The sequence below is a fragment of the Panicum hallii genome, chromosome 7 (genome assembly GCF_002211085.1).
Source record: "Panicum hallii strain FIL2 chromosome 7, PHallii_v3.1, whole genome shotgun sequence".
In the NCBI taxonomy this organism is placed as follows: Eukaryota; Viridiplantae; Streptophyta; class Magnoliopsida; order Poales; family Poaceae; genus Panicum; species Panicum hallii.
This window is the reverse complement of record NC_038048.1, coordinates 32829939-32845376: the sequence shown is the minus strand read 5'-3', so window position 1 is coordinate 32845376 and position 15438 is coordinate 32829939. Positions and strand designations below refer to the sequence as shown.

At 43.2% G+C, this 15438-nt stretch overlaps 3 protein-coding genes across 3 annotated transcripts; 1 reads left to right on the top strand and 2 right to left on the bottom strand.

Moving 5' to 3' along the window:
* Positions 1 to 2290: 2290 nt before the first annotated feature.
* LOC112900666 (auxin-responsive protein SAUR41-like) lies at positions 2291 to 2614 on the bottom strand. Its single transcript, XM_025969497.1, has one exon. It carries the CDS (start codon positions 2612 to 2614, stop codon positions 2291 to 2293), a length of 324 nt encoding a protein of 107 aa, XP_025825282.1.
* Positions 2615 to 8010: 5396 nt separating this feature from the next.
* Positions 8011 to 9293, bottom strand: LOC112901258 (TPD1 protein homolog 1A-like). The gene has a single exon (XM_025970128.1). The coding sequence runs from the start codon at positions 8689 to 8691 to the stop codon at positions 8242 to 8244; it is 450 nt and encodes a 149-aa protein (XP_025825913.1). The 5' UTR covers positions 8692 to 9293; the 3' UTR covers positions 8011 to 8241.
* Positions 9294 to 13109: 3816 nt separating this feature from the next.
* On the top strand, positions 13110 to 14767 carry LOC112900664 (protein FAR1-RELATED SEQUENCE 5-like). The gene is made up of 3 exons (XM_025969496.1): positions 13110 to 13355; positions 13487 to 13975; positions 14129 to 14767. The coding sequence occupies exons 1-3, from the start codon at positions 13110 to 13112 to the stop codon at positions 14765 to 14767; spliced, it is 1374 nt and encodes a 457-aa protein (XP_025825281.1).
* The last annotated feature ends 671 nt before the right edge of the window (positions 14768 to 15438 follow it).

Here is a 15438-nt window from a genome sequence, read left to right as displayed (position 1 = left end):
ATATTTTTAGACATAATGTATATCTAAATATATAACAAAATCTATGTATCTAGATTTGCCAAAACGACCTACAATTTGGAACGGAGGGAGTACTTATAATGCGAGAACATCTCTAATACAAGTTTAGAGGTAAAAGCTTAAAAATCTCTTATCTGTTTGATGGGAATGGAAGTTTGGATCGCGAAATGGAGTTTGGATGGCCAATGACTTTGATTTGTGATGGGACGAGAATTGTGTTTTAAGTGAAAGATCGATGCATCACTATAGTTCTATCTTGACTTACGATACAATTTCTCATTTCCAAATTAACCCACGAACCAAACAGAAAATAAGAATTCTCCCTTAACTTCTCATCTTAATTGTCATCAGAAGCCAAATAAGGGATTTGGACTAAATGTCCAACTATGTAAATTCCTCGTTCTACTCCCAACTCATAATTCCCATGTTCTTTCCCATCAATTGCCAAGCGCACTGTAAGAGCTCCCTGAACTAGTTCTCTACAGGTAAATATGACATTCTAGAGGATCTTTTGTGCTGGGTAAAAAAAAATGTTGTCTTTTTCTTCAGTCCAAGCTTGACCCGATCCGTCACTGGTTCGGATTTTTTGACCCGAGCCTAACTCAAGTAAAGCCCGGATTTTTATGTATAATTTTTGGGTGAGGTCAAGTTGGGGTGGGTTTTTTCGGGTTCCAGGTCAAAAAGTAGGCCCATACGCGGTCCAATTTTTATGTTGGATTGTAAATTTCAGCCCCATCCTATTCTATGTATTAATCAGGTTGGGTTACGTTAGATTTTTTTCCGGCGGGTCTGGTCGATCAGCCGCGCCCATGATCAGATCTATCCACAGCACTTCATTTCAATATTTTCTATATATATATATATATAAATGTACATGGGTGGGACAGGATACTTACAAGTGTGGAGAGAACAAGATTTACAAGACAGGGGAGAGGGATGGGGAAAATTATCAATGATTATGTTATGCATGATGACATAAGCTGTATTGATTTTTCTAATAAGTGTGTCTTGATCTAGAAAACATGATCCGGTCCACAAATTAAATAAGTTCAAGATGATCCTGTTGAACTCCAATTGTTCAGTCCAAATCCTTTGTAACTACTTGTACTTTGGTGAAATATTTTCCTATTATTCCTTTATGAATAAAGTATGGTCTTCACGATGCGGCCTATGGCGGATTATGCCATTTGCATGTTAATATCTCATTGTATAATATGACAATTGATGATATAGTTCAGTTCTAAAGCTTGCCCTTTGGCTAGCTCTGCAAAGAGTAGGGAACATTGTAGAACATTGATATCGTCGTATAACTCGAATAAACCAAAAAGGTGCCAAATCCAAATACCTTGAGAAGAAACATGTCACACCAAAAAAATTATTTTGGGATGTGAAAACAGTAATTTTTCAACAATATTATGATATTCCTAATTGTTCTAACATTTAGTGTGAATCATAAACCTTCTAATTGCATGAAATGATTAGTTTACAAACATAAATGATATTCATATAGGATACATTCATGGTTGAATCCATTCATTCTAGCTAGAAATAGCATTAGGGTTTTTGTATGACAAACGTGTTTCCAAAATTCAAATTAGTTTTTGTACGATTTTTCTAAAGATGAACGAAAAACATAGAAAGTCGCCTCAGCCTCAAACTCTTAGTTTCGGCCGAAGCCAATCCTCGCCTTGCCGGCAGCCTTGTATCGACACCTTCCCCATATTTTTTCCGGCCAAGCCCAATCAGTGGCATCCCTTTTCGGCCCTTCTGTTCTACTCCTCTCTTTTGAAGCTTAGCACAGCTTACTCTTACTCATACCTCTGTAAAGAAAGGATTTTTTTTCCCATCATGGTCCCCATAGATAAAAAAAATATGAAAACAAATCTCAAAATTAATAAGTGCATCTAGTCCAGTTGAAACCAAGGAGTCAGTTAATGCTTGATGGAATGATCCATCCATCATGAGCTTCATCAGCTTCATTCCTCAAATAAACAGAGAAAATTAGGTGTGAAGTGATCTGCCGTTATCCTACTACTAAAACCAAATACTCAACTGGCTTCATGAGCTTGCCACATTGCTGGCTTCGCAGCTGTGTGTGTGGATACACGTAGGATTCAAGAACCGCCCGTACGTGTGGGCCTCATCTTCAGATAGCCTCCGCGGCCACCTCCTTTCAACAAGAAGAACCTCCACGCCGGCGACCGAGGCGCCGTGCTAGCGACGGCCGCGCCGCGTGCTACGTCCTCATCCTCCTCCTCGTCCCGCTCATCACCTACATCACCCGCCGGAACTCCTCGGCGCCGCACGGCAGCACCAGCGGCCCGGCGCCGGCTCGCGGGGACCCGTACTCGGCCTCCGCCTCGTCCAGCAGTGCCCTGAACAGTGGATGGTTCGCGCGCTCGGCGCGCACCGCGAAGCGCTCCTTCTCCGGGCCGACCAGCACCGGGAAGCACCCCGCCGGCGCCGACGGCAGTGCTGGTGACGGTGGCGGCCGCCGGCCCAGGGACCGGCACCGCTCCACGGTCTTGGCCAGGAAGCCCTTCTTCTCCGGCGGACTCCGAGGGCGCGTGCTCCTGCTCCTGCGGAGCTTCTCCATTGCCGCGCAAGGACAGTACTGAGTCTGAAGCTAGGCCAAGGGCACGCATATATGTGATGTACGAGAGCAGTGCGTGCACGGTAAAGAAAAACACTACACGTTCAAGGTTCACGTCCCCTGACTCTCATGGCATAGCTTTGAATTTCGTAGCCTTCGACTTGAAGACAGAACCAATAGTTTCAAAGTCGGCCCATGTTGTATTAAAAATACGAAGGCCTAGGCCGGCAGATTTACCTTTCAAAAGTTTAACCAAGTTGCCAGTGCTTTTGTCACTACTCCTCCATCCGTTTAAAATTATAGATTATTTTAGTTTTTCTAGACGCATAGCATTTGCAAAGCATCTAGATATACATTATATCTAGATACATAGAAAAAACTATATATCTAAAAGAATCAAAATAACCTATAAATTAGAAGGAAGATAATACCTGTTAAATAGTCCTCTATTCCAAAATAGGTGTATTAGGGGCATAGCTAGAAATGCATTTATTTGAGGATAGAGGGAGTATCTGACTAGATGAGTGCAAAAGCTCTCGTTGCATTAGTGTTACAGTAGGCATACACGTACGTATGTCGGTAAGATTTCACTAATTCACTTGATACAAGATGGTGATTTCTTTTCTCCTTTAAGTCTTAGCTTTGTTGAAGAAAATGTAGAAGAGCTGCCAACTTTATTGATAAAGCAGGGAAAACAATAAAATAAAAAGATAAAACGCGCCGCACTAATGAAGTCGACAGCTGAACGGATTCCAAAATTCACTTACGCCATAATTGACCTCTTTTCACTAACTAACAATGTCCTATTCATCATACCTAAGCTGTGGTCAAGATTTCCCTCGCCACTGGAAACTGGGACACTCTGATGCTCAGCACTGTCACTTGGAATGCAAACTAGAATCTTCTTGAAACAATCACTATTTGCAGGAGTTTCAGATCCAAACTGACCATGCGGCGCCCTTAAAAACTGCTGTATGCATGCCGAAATAAAATCATGGCGGATCAATTAAGGATATGATCATATGAACAAGCGCAGCTGATAGCCTAAAGAACTTTGCACAGGCCCTCGCATAATAATATCGGATGGCTGGCATGTGACACGGCAGATTAACAAATCTTCTTCTTATACTGGTCTCACTAGCCAGAGAATTGACCGTGGATACATAACACCCTAATTTTTAATTTAGAAATCTAAATAAATTTTGCTAGAATTCCTTTTACAATCCATAATGTTTTATTCCATCATTTTAATTTTAGAGCATTTACCGTAAATTAATAGCAATTTACTTGACCATAAAAAGAAATATAAGGAGTTATAGGTTTTGTTCATTTCATGCCCCATTGCATTGTTTTACTGTTTGTCTTTCATTTGAATTGAAATTTCAATTCAAATTCAAATATATTTGAATGCAATTCTTTTTCTGGCTCCTTTTCTAATTGGACCCGGCCCACTCTCTCTTTTCTTTTTTCCTCTCTCTTTTCTCCTTGCAGCCCAGCCCAACCAGGCCTTTCTCTCCCTCTCTCTCCCCACACGGCCTAGCCCAGCTGTCCTTTTTCCCCTCCACCGCACGGCCAGCAGCCGCTGGCTCCTTCCTTCTTTTCTCTTTCCCCCTGCACGCAGTCCAGCTCCTCCGCGGCCCAGCTTCCCCACGCAGCCTGCTTCCTCCTCCCTTCCCCTTTCTCTCGCTGACGGGTGGGTCCCGCCTGTCGGGGCCTTCTCCTTCCCCGAGCCAGGCTCGGACTCAAGTCCGAGTCCGGCCGGCGTCAGACGCCACCTGAGTCACGCGGAGCCCCAAGCCCGCACGCCTAAGTGCCCCGGCTGCCCTATTTAAGAGCCCCCCGTGCCCTACTCCTCCCTAAGCCGCAGCCGCACGCCCTCACCCGAAACCCTAAGCGCCTGAGCTCTTCCGCCACCACCGCCTCCACGCCTCGGCCGCTCCGTCGCTCCGCCGCTCCCCGCCGTCGAGCAAGCGCTCCAGAAGCTTCGCGTTGTGGTGAGGGTTTTCGCTAGCCGCTTCTTCCCCTCTGTCCCGCTTTCCTATGCGTGCTAATTGCTCGCCGTCGCCCCAAGCCATCCCTCGCCGCCGGCCGCCGTCTCCGACCACTTTCGCCGCTTCCCGAGCCTCTAGATGTGTTCCTCGTCTTGCTCTCTTGCTCCCACTCCAAACCCAAGCCCAACCCGCCCAGAAACACGTTTACACGTTACTCCGACGAACCACCGCCGCCCGCCGCCGCATTCCCTCGCCGCCAGCGCTCAGCACCGCTGCCCCTGCGCCGTCAGCCGCTCACAGCCGTAGGATCCCGATCCAACGGGTTAGATTAGATCTAACCTGAGTCAAGACAACCAGATACCGGTCAACCTGAGATAAATTTGCACTTTAGCCTATGAGTTTCATAGAAATCAACCCGCAGTCCACGACAGTTCAAAAGTATTCGCGAATAGATCCTTATTCTTCTGTTTAGACCCCTAACTTTTTCAAAAATAGAACCTGCCATCCTAAACCCTTCTATTTTGCAATCTAAACCCTAGATCTAAGGTTTAATTATATTCTAGCCCTCGGTTTCTTTGGTTAGAGCACTTTTAGTTTCAAATCTTCTACAAATAAGCTCCTAAAATCATGTTTTAGCCATAACTTCCCCGTTTTAACACCGTTTTCATCGATTCTTGCGCTCACACGATCCTTGCAACATATACAATAGCTTTATAATGTTATTTTGTTCTATTTATATTGTTTGGTGTATTTTTCTTATTTATAGTACTTGTTTATTTGTATGCACTTGTATGTTACGATAGACGGTGCGCAGTTCGAGAGTCCGCAAGAGCCAAGCTGTGAAGATGTTCCCGAGCAGCAGCAGTTCTTTGATGAAGGCAAGTGGTCCTTGATCATACTTCAGTTCCAATAATTTTATAAATACACACCTTAACTTGATATGCATGCATGTGTCTAGAATATGATGGATCCCAAATTAAGGATATGCCTAGTTTCTTTTGAATTTCCTTGATTAAACCTGAAACCTTAGTGGACCGTTGCAAGTTAGGAAATCTTTGTAAAGATCTCGTAATGAATCCCTGTCACTCACCTTAGAAGTGTTTAAGGGCCTTGCAAACCCGGGCATCAAGGAAAACACGAATTGTGGGTAAAGTGTACAACCTCTGCAGAGTGAAAACTGATATATCAGCTGTGCTCACGGTTAAGAGCGGCTTGGACACTCACATGATAATTGAACTCAAAGATGATTTAAATCGATATTCTTTATTTATTCATTTATGTTGTTAATTATTTACCTCTGAAATTTAAACTTACACTTAGTTAATACTTGCTTAATAAAACTTGATCAACTAAAAATGCTTATCGCAGTCAAACCATGTCAGTTTTTCCTTGATTACAACTTTGCATGTCATATAATTTACTCCACTTGCTGAGTACCAATCATAAGTGTACTCACACTTACTTTATTAAAACCAATGTTGCTCAAAATAATATAATTGTCCAGAGTTTCCCGAAGATTTTGAAGAATACTAGGCGTATGTCTCCCAGTCATCTGCCTGTGAAGTTAAAATCCGCTACTAGTTATAATCGTTTAAGATTAAGACTATCGGTCATGTAATAAAGTACTATAATACTCTATTTCGTTATTTCATTGTTTCGGGTATACACCTGTGACGTCTATCATATGTGTGAAATTTGATCCTGGCGCATATGTAAGATGCATTCGGTCCCCTTTTCTAAACCGGGTGTGAGAGGATATTCATTCCCGGCTATGACTTAGATCCACGTGTATTAAATTACAGTTTTATTTAGGTAAGGATTGGTATAGACATTGGAAAACTGACTAGTACTGATCGGATGCTACCTTCGGAAGGTTTGACTTTTAGTTGACTAACTCCTTCGAAGTCACCGAGGGCACCATTTTACGTATCAACACGTACACACCCCAGAACGCAACTTTAAATTTTTTCATTTCTATTGAGATGGATTTTAAAATTCATTAGGCAATGCTATGATTGATATCATCCCGATCTACAACAAAGTATAAAAGACTTTTCGACGAAGATACTATATCACAATCCCAAATCAGCGACCTTATTGTGGTATAATGAGAGAAGTTTAAACACCTTATTCTCCAGGAAACCGGCCCTACTGATGTTTCATTGTGACCTGAGTAAGAACAATTCAAGAAACAATAATCAAACGACGAATGGTTAAGTTCCATCACCCTCGGAGATCAAATTATTTTAATTAGTAAACTAGACTAATGAGGATCCCTTGGAGATGTCTTTAGAAGACATAATATTTTAGTGTTACTGTTGTGTCGAAGTAAACTGATGGGCGTTGGGCGGACGACTTATCGTTGAGATAAGTCAGTTACAAGGCAGTTTACTACTGAGCCGAACTGATCGTTGATCTCGCTGCACTTGAATATAGGCAGATGGAGTCATCAATTCCAAAATTGATTTTCTTTCTCTCTCTTTTCTTCGCAAGCATTTCAAGAAAATCCATTGGTGCGCCATGGCCAACCATAGAGTGTAGAGCACATTGTCATACCTCCTCAAGAAGAAAGAAGTAAGAAAGATACATGACGCCTTAGGAAGTAAGAAAGATGATTTCAATAGTGGTACATAAAATAAGCTCATTATATCTATTTTGGATGATCATAATCCTGCTAGGCAATCTGTTTCAAATTTCTTTTGTACTTTTATGTTCCTTACGTCATGTGCGTCAAGATTCATTGGAGAATTTAAACCTGATCATTTATCGGATCGGATCAGATTCGGGTCGGGTCAAAATAAAACCTAGTGTTTTTTTCTTCGACCCGAGCGTGACTTGACATGTGGTTGGGTCGGGTCGGGTCGGGTTCAGATCAGATCAGGTCAAACCCGATTTTTTGTGTACACTTCAGGATGGGTTGGGTTCGGGGTCAAAATATTTCGGCCGGTACCCGGCCCAAGGTTTGTGGTGGGTCAAAAATTTTATATACCCTGTTTGCTTGCCTTTCTGCAGCCGCTGCGTGTGGGGTTGATCCTACAGGGTACAGGCCCGCGAGCCCAGGCGGTAGACTCAAGCACACCGACGGGACAGAGCTGATGATGGTCGGGCCTGTTGATCCCACAGGCCCACAAGCAAAGAGACGACGACCACCATGGCGGCAAAGAGAAATAATGGAGTTGATAAAAGCTGGAGAAGCCGCGGGTAGGGACATGGAGAGCGGTGGCGGACAGGACAAGGCACATGATGAAAGGTGGCGCGTGTCGCGGCGTGTCCGTCGCCTGCCTCCCTACATACATGCTTCAGGATTGCCCATTTGCTCCCGTGACTCCACGTAGTATTCAATTCAACCCAATCCACCTCTGAAGTCATTTTTTTCCCTTTTGAGAGTCACAAGTTATCATCCAGGGATAGCAAAAAAAGGAGCACACTTATAACGAAAGGTTAACAGGCAGTACAAACGGAGCCACAAAACCAAATCACTCTCCAAGCCTAAACAAAGAGCGCCACAAATGAACGTAAATGTATCCAATCTAATCAACCTCGTTTAATTACACTTGCAACTCAATCATGGATCATCAGCTAATCTTGCTCGCTGAATCAGTAGGAAACTATGGGAGAGATGGGTATGCAGCTAGCTAGCTAGCAGTGCGCCTGGGAGCTGACGAGCGGGAAGTCCTGCGGCGTCATCCACGCGTAGGTGAAGCGCACGGCGCCGCCGCGGGGCGCCAGCGCGCGCCCGCCGCGGAGCAGGCAGCGCTCGCCGTCCACGGCGCGGATGGCGCGCGGGTCCACGGCCTCCACGCTGCTCAGCCCGTAGCAGCGGAGCACCACCCGGGACTGCGCGCACCGGCACGCGTTTCGCACCTCCACCGCGTACTCGGGCTTCCCCTCCACCGTGCGCCCCGTCGCGCGCTGCCGCACCACCAGGTCGCCGCGCCGGCACCCCGCCGGCGGCTTCGTTGTCGCCGCCGACCCTTCGGCGGCAGCCGCGGGCGCCGGCGCGTCTGCTATGGCGGCCGCGGCGCCGGCGGCGAGGGCGAGGAGGAAGAGGAATCGGAGGAGCTCTGCCGCTGCTCGTGCTCTCGCCATGGCACTGACTCACTCACTGACTGCTTCTGCCCGCAGGTAGTGTAAGAAGATTGGAGGCGCTGCGGCTATTTATCCACACTGAAGAGCGGAGAAAAGTGTGCCTGTGTGAACGTGGTGAGTCGCTCGCGACGGGACAACGCAGGTGCTCGATCGGCGGGCGGCATGGGCATGGGCGTGAGAGAGAGCGAGGGGGGCGCTCGTGCCCGTGCGCCCATGGTCCCGGGGGGCGGGTCGTCCGGTGGCGACACGAGCACGACAACGGCCGTGGATCGATGGATATAGCGTGCGTGTGGCCCGCAGGCAGTTACGGGCTGTGGAATTCACGCAGCGCATGTGAGCTCGCGTCCACACCGCGCCGGATCGGCAGGCAGCTTGCTTGCAGCAATGGCAGACTAGCTCGGCGGTGGCACATGGAGTGCTTGCAGATTGCGGCCGGAGGCGGCGGCGCCGCAACCCATGTGAGCCGATCAGGTGGACATGCAAACGACTCCTCTAACTCTCTAAGCATGCGCACTACCGTGAGATCGCTGAATGACGTACAATTACCGTAAGAAAAGTTCACCACTACAAAAACGATTTATAGCAATGTTTTATTTTTTCCGGTACGGATCAAAAGATGACCCGGCACATTATGGAAAAAAGAGTTTGATTCAGGGAAGCGTTCAGTTCTTTCCGTTCTGCCTAGAAAATATAGCTAAATTATTGAAAGTTGATATGACCAGCGATCAGGAAAAGAATGGCAATAGCAGAAGATTTTTCATCGAGACAAAACGCAACATGTATTTTAGGAAAAGATAGTCTAGCCCTGCCTATCGAGAAAAAGTGATTGGAATATGAATCGCAATTGTATGGCCAGATAATGGTGATTCTCAAATGTGGAGAATCAACATCTACTGTGGCAATTGATCCGCACGTGGAAAAGTATTTTTTGAGCGTGTGACGCCATCACCCGCTTCAGAAAATGAGCCATCACCCGCAACTAAAAATAATATTTGTAGGGGCGGGTGACACCATCACTCGCCCCTAAAAATAAGACCCATTTTCAGAAGTAGGAGATGGCGTTACCCGTCTGTACAAATGCATTTTCAGGGCATGATCCACCTCTAAAAATGCAAGACAAAATATGGCTAGCACCTTCTTCCTCTTCCGGACAGCTCAATGCTTGCTTAGGGAAGGTGCTGCCTAAAAATCCAAAAAAGAAAAAAGAGGAGGGAAGGTTTTAAACTTGATTTCTTTCGAGTTTAGGGCTGTAGGAGGTATGCTGCTAATCCCATGTCTTTCTAAGCTTTTTGTTAGTTTTAAAGTTTAAATGGAGCTCTCTTTGCCTCTAGCTAGATCTCCATGGTGCGGTTTTGAAATTTGGGACTCCATTTGTCTCAAACTTTTGGATGAAATTTTATTATTTTAGTAGAAGAATAAGATTATGTAATCATTTGGACTCAGTCTATAAGTTTTAGCGTTATTTCTAAGTAAATAATTTTCTAGATCCATGGAGGAGAGAGAAGAAGATTTGATTTTTTTTTCTTTACACACATGCATGATAGATTTTCCCCCAAGATTTAGTGGTACAATAATAGGTTGGATTTTGATTTTTTTTAGTTAGTACATTTGGATTTGGATTTTTTTTGTTAGTACATGTTAAATTTTTTCCAACATCTATGCATGTATAAGAGTATATATTTATTTACTATTTATTTACAAAACTATTGAAAAAATTATTTTAATCCGTTTAAATTATTTGTTGATGTTTAGAGATGGATAGAATATGGATGTACAAATCATGAAGGACGGATGCCTATTATCTTCGAGAACTTAATAAATTCATTTAAGCTGTGGAAAATCAAGCAAGAAATAAGAAGACACGGAGGATACTTTGCCCATGCATGCAAAACTTGCAAGAATACGAGAGTATTCAGCGACACAACTATAATCAGATCGCATGTGTTGGTGGATGGTTTTCTTGAGAATTACGTGATTTGGACGTATCATGGCAAGAGGCACCCCCTCCGACGGAGAATCCATTCGATGAAATCATAAAAGACGTCGAGTTTGATAGAATGTTTGATGTTTATGATAATTTTTGTGAGGGTGGCGGTGATGATGATGGTGTTGATGGATGCTATGGTGATGATGTCGGTGAGGGGCCCATCAATGGTGATAGTGATGATCGTAGCGACGACGAACTTGATGATAGTAATTTTCTGAGGCAGTTGTCGCACCGTACCAAAGCAGAGCTATTGGTTGGTAGTGAAAGGGGTTAACAAACTTTGAGACAATGAAAAAATGAGCGAAGGAAAATATATACAAAATCAAAGGGATGTTTGAAACACTGGACCATACTTCATTTTTATACTTGAGCTGTTGACTTTAAAGTCTAAGCACAGTTGGTCAGGCAGTAGTTTCAATGATCTCCTACGAATGTTGGCTGGTTGCTTCCAAAGTCAAATAAAGTGCCGGTCAACACCGAGCAAACAAGCTTGTCAGTCCATTAACGATGGGTGTGGAAATAATTTATGCATATCCAAATTATTGTATTTTATATCGTGGTGATACTTTCAAAGACTTGGAGAAATGCTCTATTTGCACTGCAAGTCGATAAAAAACAATGCCTTCAAGCAGCATTAATATACTTTAATAATGTACTTAAATGATGTACTCTAACATGCACTGTACCGTAAAAATCGAAGTTTTTCGTCCCGAACCGTAAAAACGTCTCCACCATTATTGCGTTTTAACGTGTGCGGGTCTGCACAGAATCGGCAACAAATCAGCGAATTAGCTTTATTGGAAACAATATGCATGCAAATCTGTGTGAAGAAAGCTATCACGTGAATTACTATCCACTTTAAATTTGTACCCAAGATAACGCACGGAATGCAGTCCAGGTGCAGTGGATCAAAGACGCCAGAGGCAAGACTGTTTTGCATGATAATAAACTAGCGTGATTAGCGCAGGATTACCCTTCCTACTTTCTTATTCCGTTTGTTGCCTCCTTTTATGCATGTGCACACCGATCCATGCATGCATGAAAATTTGTACGGGTAGAGTTTTTTTTTTTACCTTGCACCATTGACAAGGAGTAGTTTTGCAAAAGTGATAGGAGTATTTTTCAATTGATAATAAGAGTATTTTTTCCTGATATCAAAAGTATATTTCAAATTTCAGGAGTATTTCAAAAGAGGAGTATCCTTCAAATGTCAGGTCTATATTTCAATTGATAAGAGGGGTATTTTTTCTCAAATGTTAGGAGTATTTTTCAACCGTAAAAGCGTCATTCCTAAATGCTTAGAATTTGTTCATCGATATTTTTACTACTCATTTTACAAATGCAATTGGTTTCAAAAATAAAATATGTTGAGTGTGTTGTTGGTATACACATGGGTTGGGATTTTGGAAAGTGTTAATGAACAACCAAGTGTTGGTGATTACATGGAGATGGGGCGGATCAGGGTTCCTTGTGTGGGATGCCTGGGAGTTTGGCTTGTGCCTTTTTGGCTGAATATGGAAGATATCCGTTTTGTCTTGTTTAAGGACCGAGTTAATGTGTCATCTTGCCTAACCCAATTCATCGTACAACCACTCGACCCTTGTGTGTGGCAAGGGCTTAGTCTAAGTCCCACTAGCTAACCTGTTAGTCGTCCGTAGGCGGGTGCACAGCAAGAGGCTAAGGAGCGAGCATAAGCAAGTGCAGGCTTATTCGTGGCCCGGTTGTAGGCCTCGTTGGAAGGTCAGGAACCCCTTAGTTTGCTCTTGCGATGACTAATCAGGATGATGCTATGGTGGGTAATGGCTTTGATGGATCCGCGCTGATGCTAAGGTGATCATGTTGCGATACCCTACTTGTGGGTAAAGTGCACACCTCTGCAGAGTTAAAATCTATTCGAATAGCCGTCTCCACGGTCTTGGACGAGTTATGGCTTGGTCACTTTGACTAGTTTGGGGAACGAAAATGCTATACGTACGACCGGGAAAGCCGACTCACGTACGACCGACGTCTTCTTTTCATAGCGTCATTAAGCAAAGCGGCCAGCTCTTAACCTCTTACATGGGCCCGATACTAAGAAGCACAGGCCCAGGTCCATCACTAGCTGTATCTGATGTACAACTCTTGAGTATTCTAACCCTAATATCAATCTTGACCAGAGAAGACCTTCGCGGCAGCAATACACGCCGACACAAACAAGTTCTTGCGGCTGCCTTGATCATCTTTGTACCACGAAAAGCAGGACGTACGTGCAGGAAGCAAATAGGTTTGTCACCGCACACGCCGATGCCTTTTTATTGATCTTTCTACCACCAAATTACTGCATGCTTTGGTTCCTTTATTTTCTCTTTGAGTTTCCAGTAATGCCGTAGCAAGTTGTATGAGTTGATTATAAAACTGTAAAATAGAATATTTTTCTCACCTATTGTAGGCAATGGAAGCTCATTTGTCTTCAGATAATGACGTGCAACAAGAAGTGTCAGATGAAGATGATTTTATTGCTGAGGAGGTTGAGGGTGATTCAGCTAATCAATTAACAGAGAAACAGATCCTGTTACAGCCTACGAAGGGAATGCTATTTGACAGCAAAGATGATGCTATTAACTTCTACAAAAATTATGCAAAAAAGACAAGATTTGGTGTGACCAAAAGAGGATGTAAAAAGAATGAAGATGGCAAGGTGCGATATTTCACACTTACTTGCAATAGACAAGGCAAGGCTCAGTATACCTCAAAGGATACATTCAAACCCAACCCATCGACAAGAATGCAAGAATGCAGTGTCCAGCTAAAGTAAACTTCTATCTTCAGGGTGAGGAGTTTTGTATTAGCAGTGTTACACTCGACCATAATCATGCTGTAAGTCCAAACAAAGCAAGATTTCTCCGATGCCACAAGAAGCTAGATGTTCATGCCAAGAGAAGACTAGAGTTAAATGACCAAGCAGAAATTCGTTTAAACAAAAGTTTTGGTTCTCTTGTTATGCAAGCCGGAGGTTATGAAAATCTTGAGTTTGGTAAAAAGGAGTGCAGGAACTATTTGCAGTATTTGCAGGATGTAAGAAAGCTGAATCTTGGTGCTGGAGATGCTTATGCAATCAATCAATATTTCCTCCGTATGCAGTCCAAAAACCCAAACTTTTTCTATGTCATGGATGTTGGACCAGACTGCAGGCTAAGAAATATATTGTGGGTTGATACTAGAAGTCGAGCTACATATGAATCCTTCTCAGATGTTGTGACATTTGATACTACATACTTGACAAATAAATACCACATGCCATTTGCTCCTTTTGTAGGCGTAAATCATCATGGGGAATCTGTTATGTTAGGCTGTGGTTTGCTTTCTAATAAAGATACAGATACTTTTGTATGGTTGTTCAAGGCATGGCTATCTTGTATGTTAAATAAAGCACCGAATGCCATAATTACTGACCAATGCAAAGCAATGTAGAATGCTATTGAAGTAGTATTCCCTGATGCTAGGCATAGATGGTGTTTATGGCACATCATGAAGAAGGTTCCTGAGAAGCTTGGTGGGTACACAAAATATGACGATATCAGGATTACATTGTCAAATGTAGTCTATGACTCGTTAAGTAAAGATGATTTCGACAAGGGATGGATCAATATGATTGATGGTTTTGGCCTTCATGACAATGAATGGCTTGGTGGATTGTACAATGACAGACATCTATGGGCTCCAGCTTTCTTTGATGGCTATGTAAATTCTACCACTACATTGAAGCAGTTTGTGGAGCAATATGACAATGCATTAAGAGACAAGGTAGAGAAAGAAAACAGGTCCGATTGTAAATCATTTCAGGAGGTGATTCCATGTATTACACATTATGAATTTGAGAAGCAATTCCAGGCAACGTATACAAATGCAAAGTTTAAAGAGTTTCAGGATGAGTTGAGAGGCAAAATATATTGCTATCCGAATTGTCTTGAGAAAGAAGGGTCAAATTGTACTTTCAAAGTGAGAGAAGATAGAAAGGTTGGAGAAAAAATGATTGTTTCAGAGTTCATTGTTCTGTTCAACAAAGAGGAAGGTGACATGAGGTGTGAATGTCGGCGTTTTGAATTTTGAGGAATACTATGCAGGCATATCCTTTCTACACTTCCTCTTGTAGGTACTATCGAAGTTCCTCCCAAATATATTCTGCAGCGATGGAGAAAGGATTTCAAGCGTAAGCACACATTCATTAAGTGTTCCTATGATGATCAGCTTGATACACCAGTTATGAAACGTTACGTTAATTTGTGCAAGCACTTTAGTGAAGTGTCAGAGAATGGATCAGGATCGGATACATTGTACAACTTGGTGATCCATGGTCTTAATGAGTTGAAGATAAAGATTTCTGCATACCAAGACAGCCAAGAAATTCAAGAACAACAGCAACAACCCAAGTCAAAGAATGAAGAAGTCATTTCAAAGCAAAGAGAAGTTGTGTTGAACCCAATAGCAGTAAAAAGGAGAGGTCACCCTCCTGTGTTGAGAAAACAGTCTAAATTTGATATAAAGAGAACAAGAATGAAGAAGCAACAAAAAACAGGTACTGGAGGGCAAAGTCGAAGAGGAAGGAAGGCAAAAAACCAAAACAACAGCTTAGAGGATGGTCCGAGTGAGAATATTCAAAGCTCACTACAAATGGAGGTAATCTTTTTAACAAAGCTTATATTTAGTCGTTCCAAATATTCTTTAGTTCATTATGATTTATTTACAACTTTATGCAGGATCTTCCGTTACATCAACTCGTA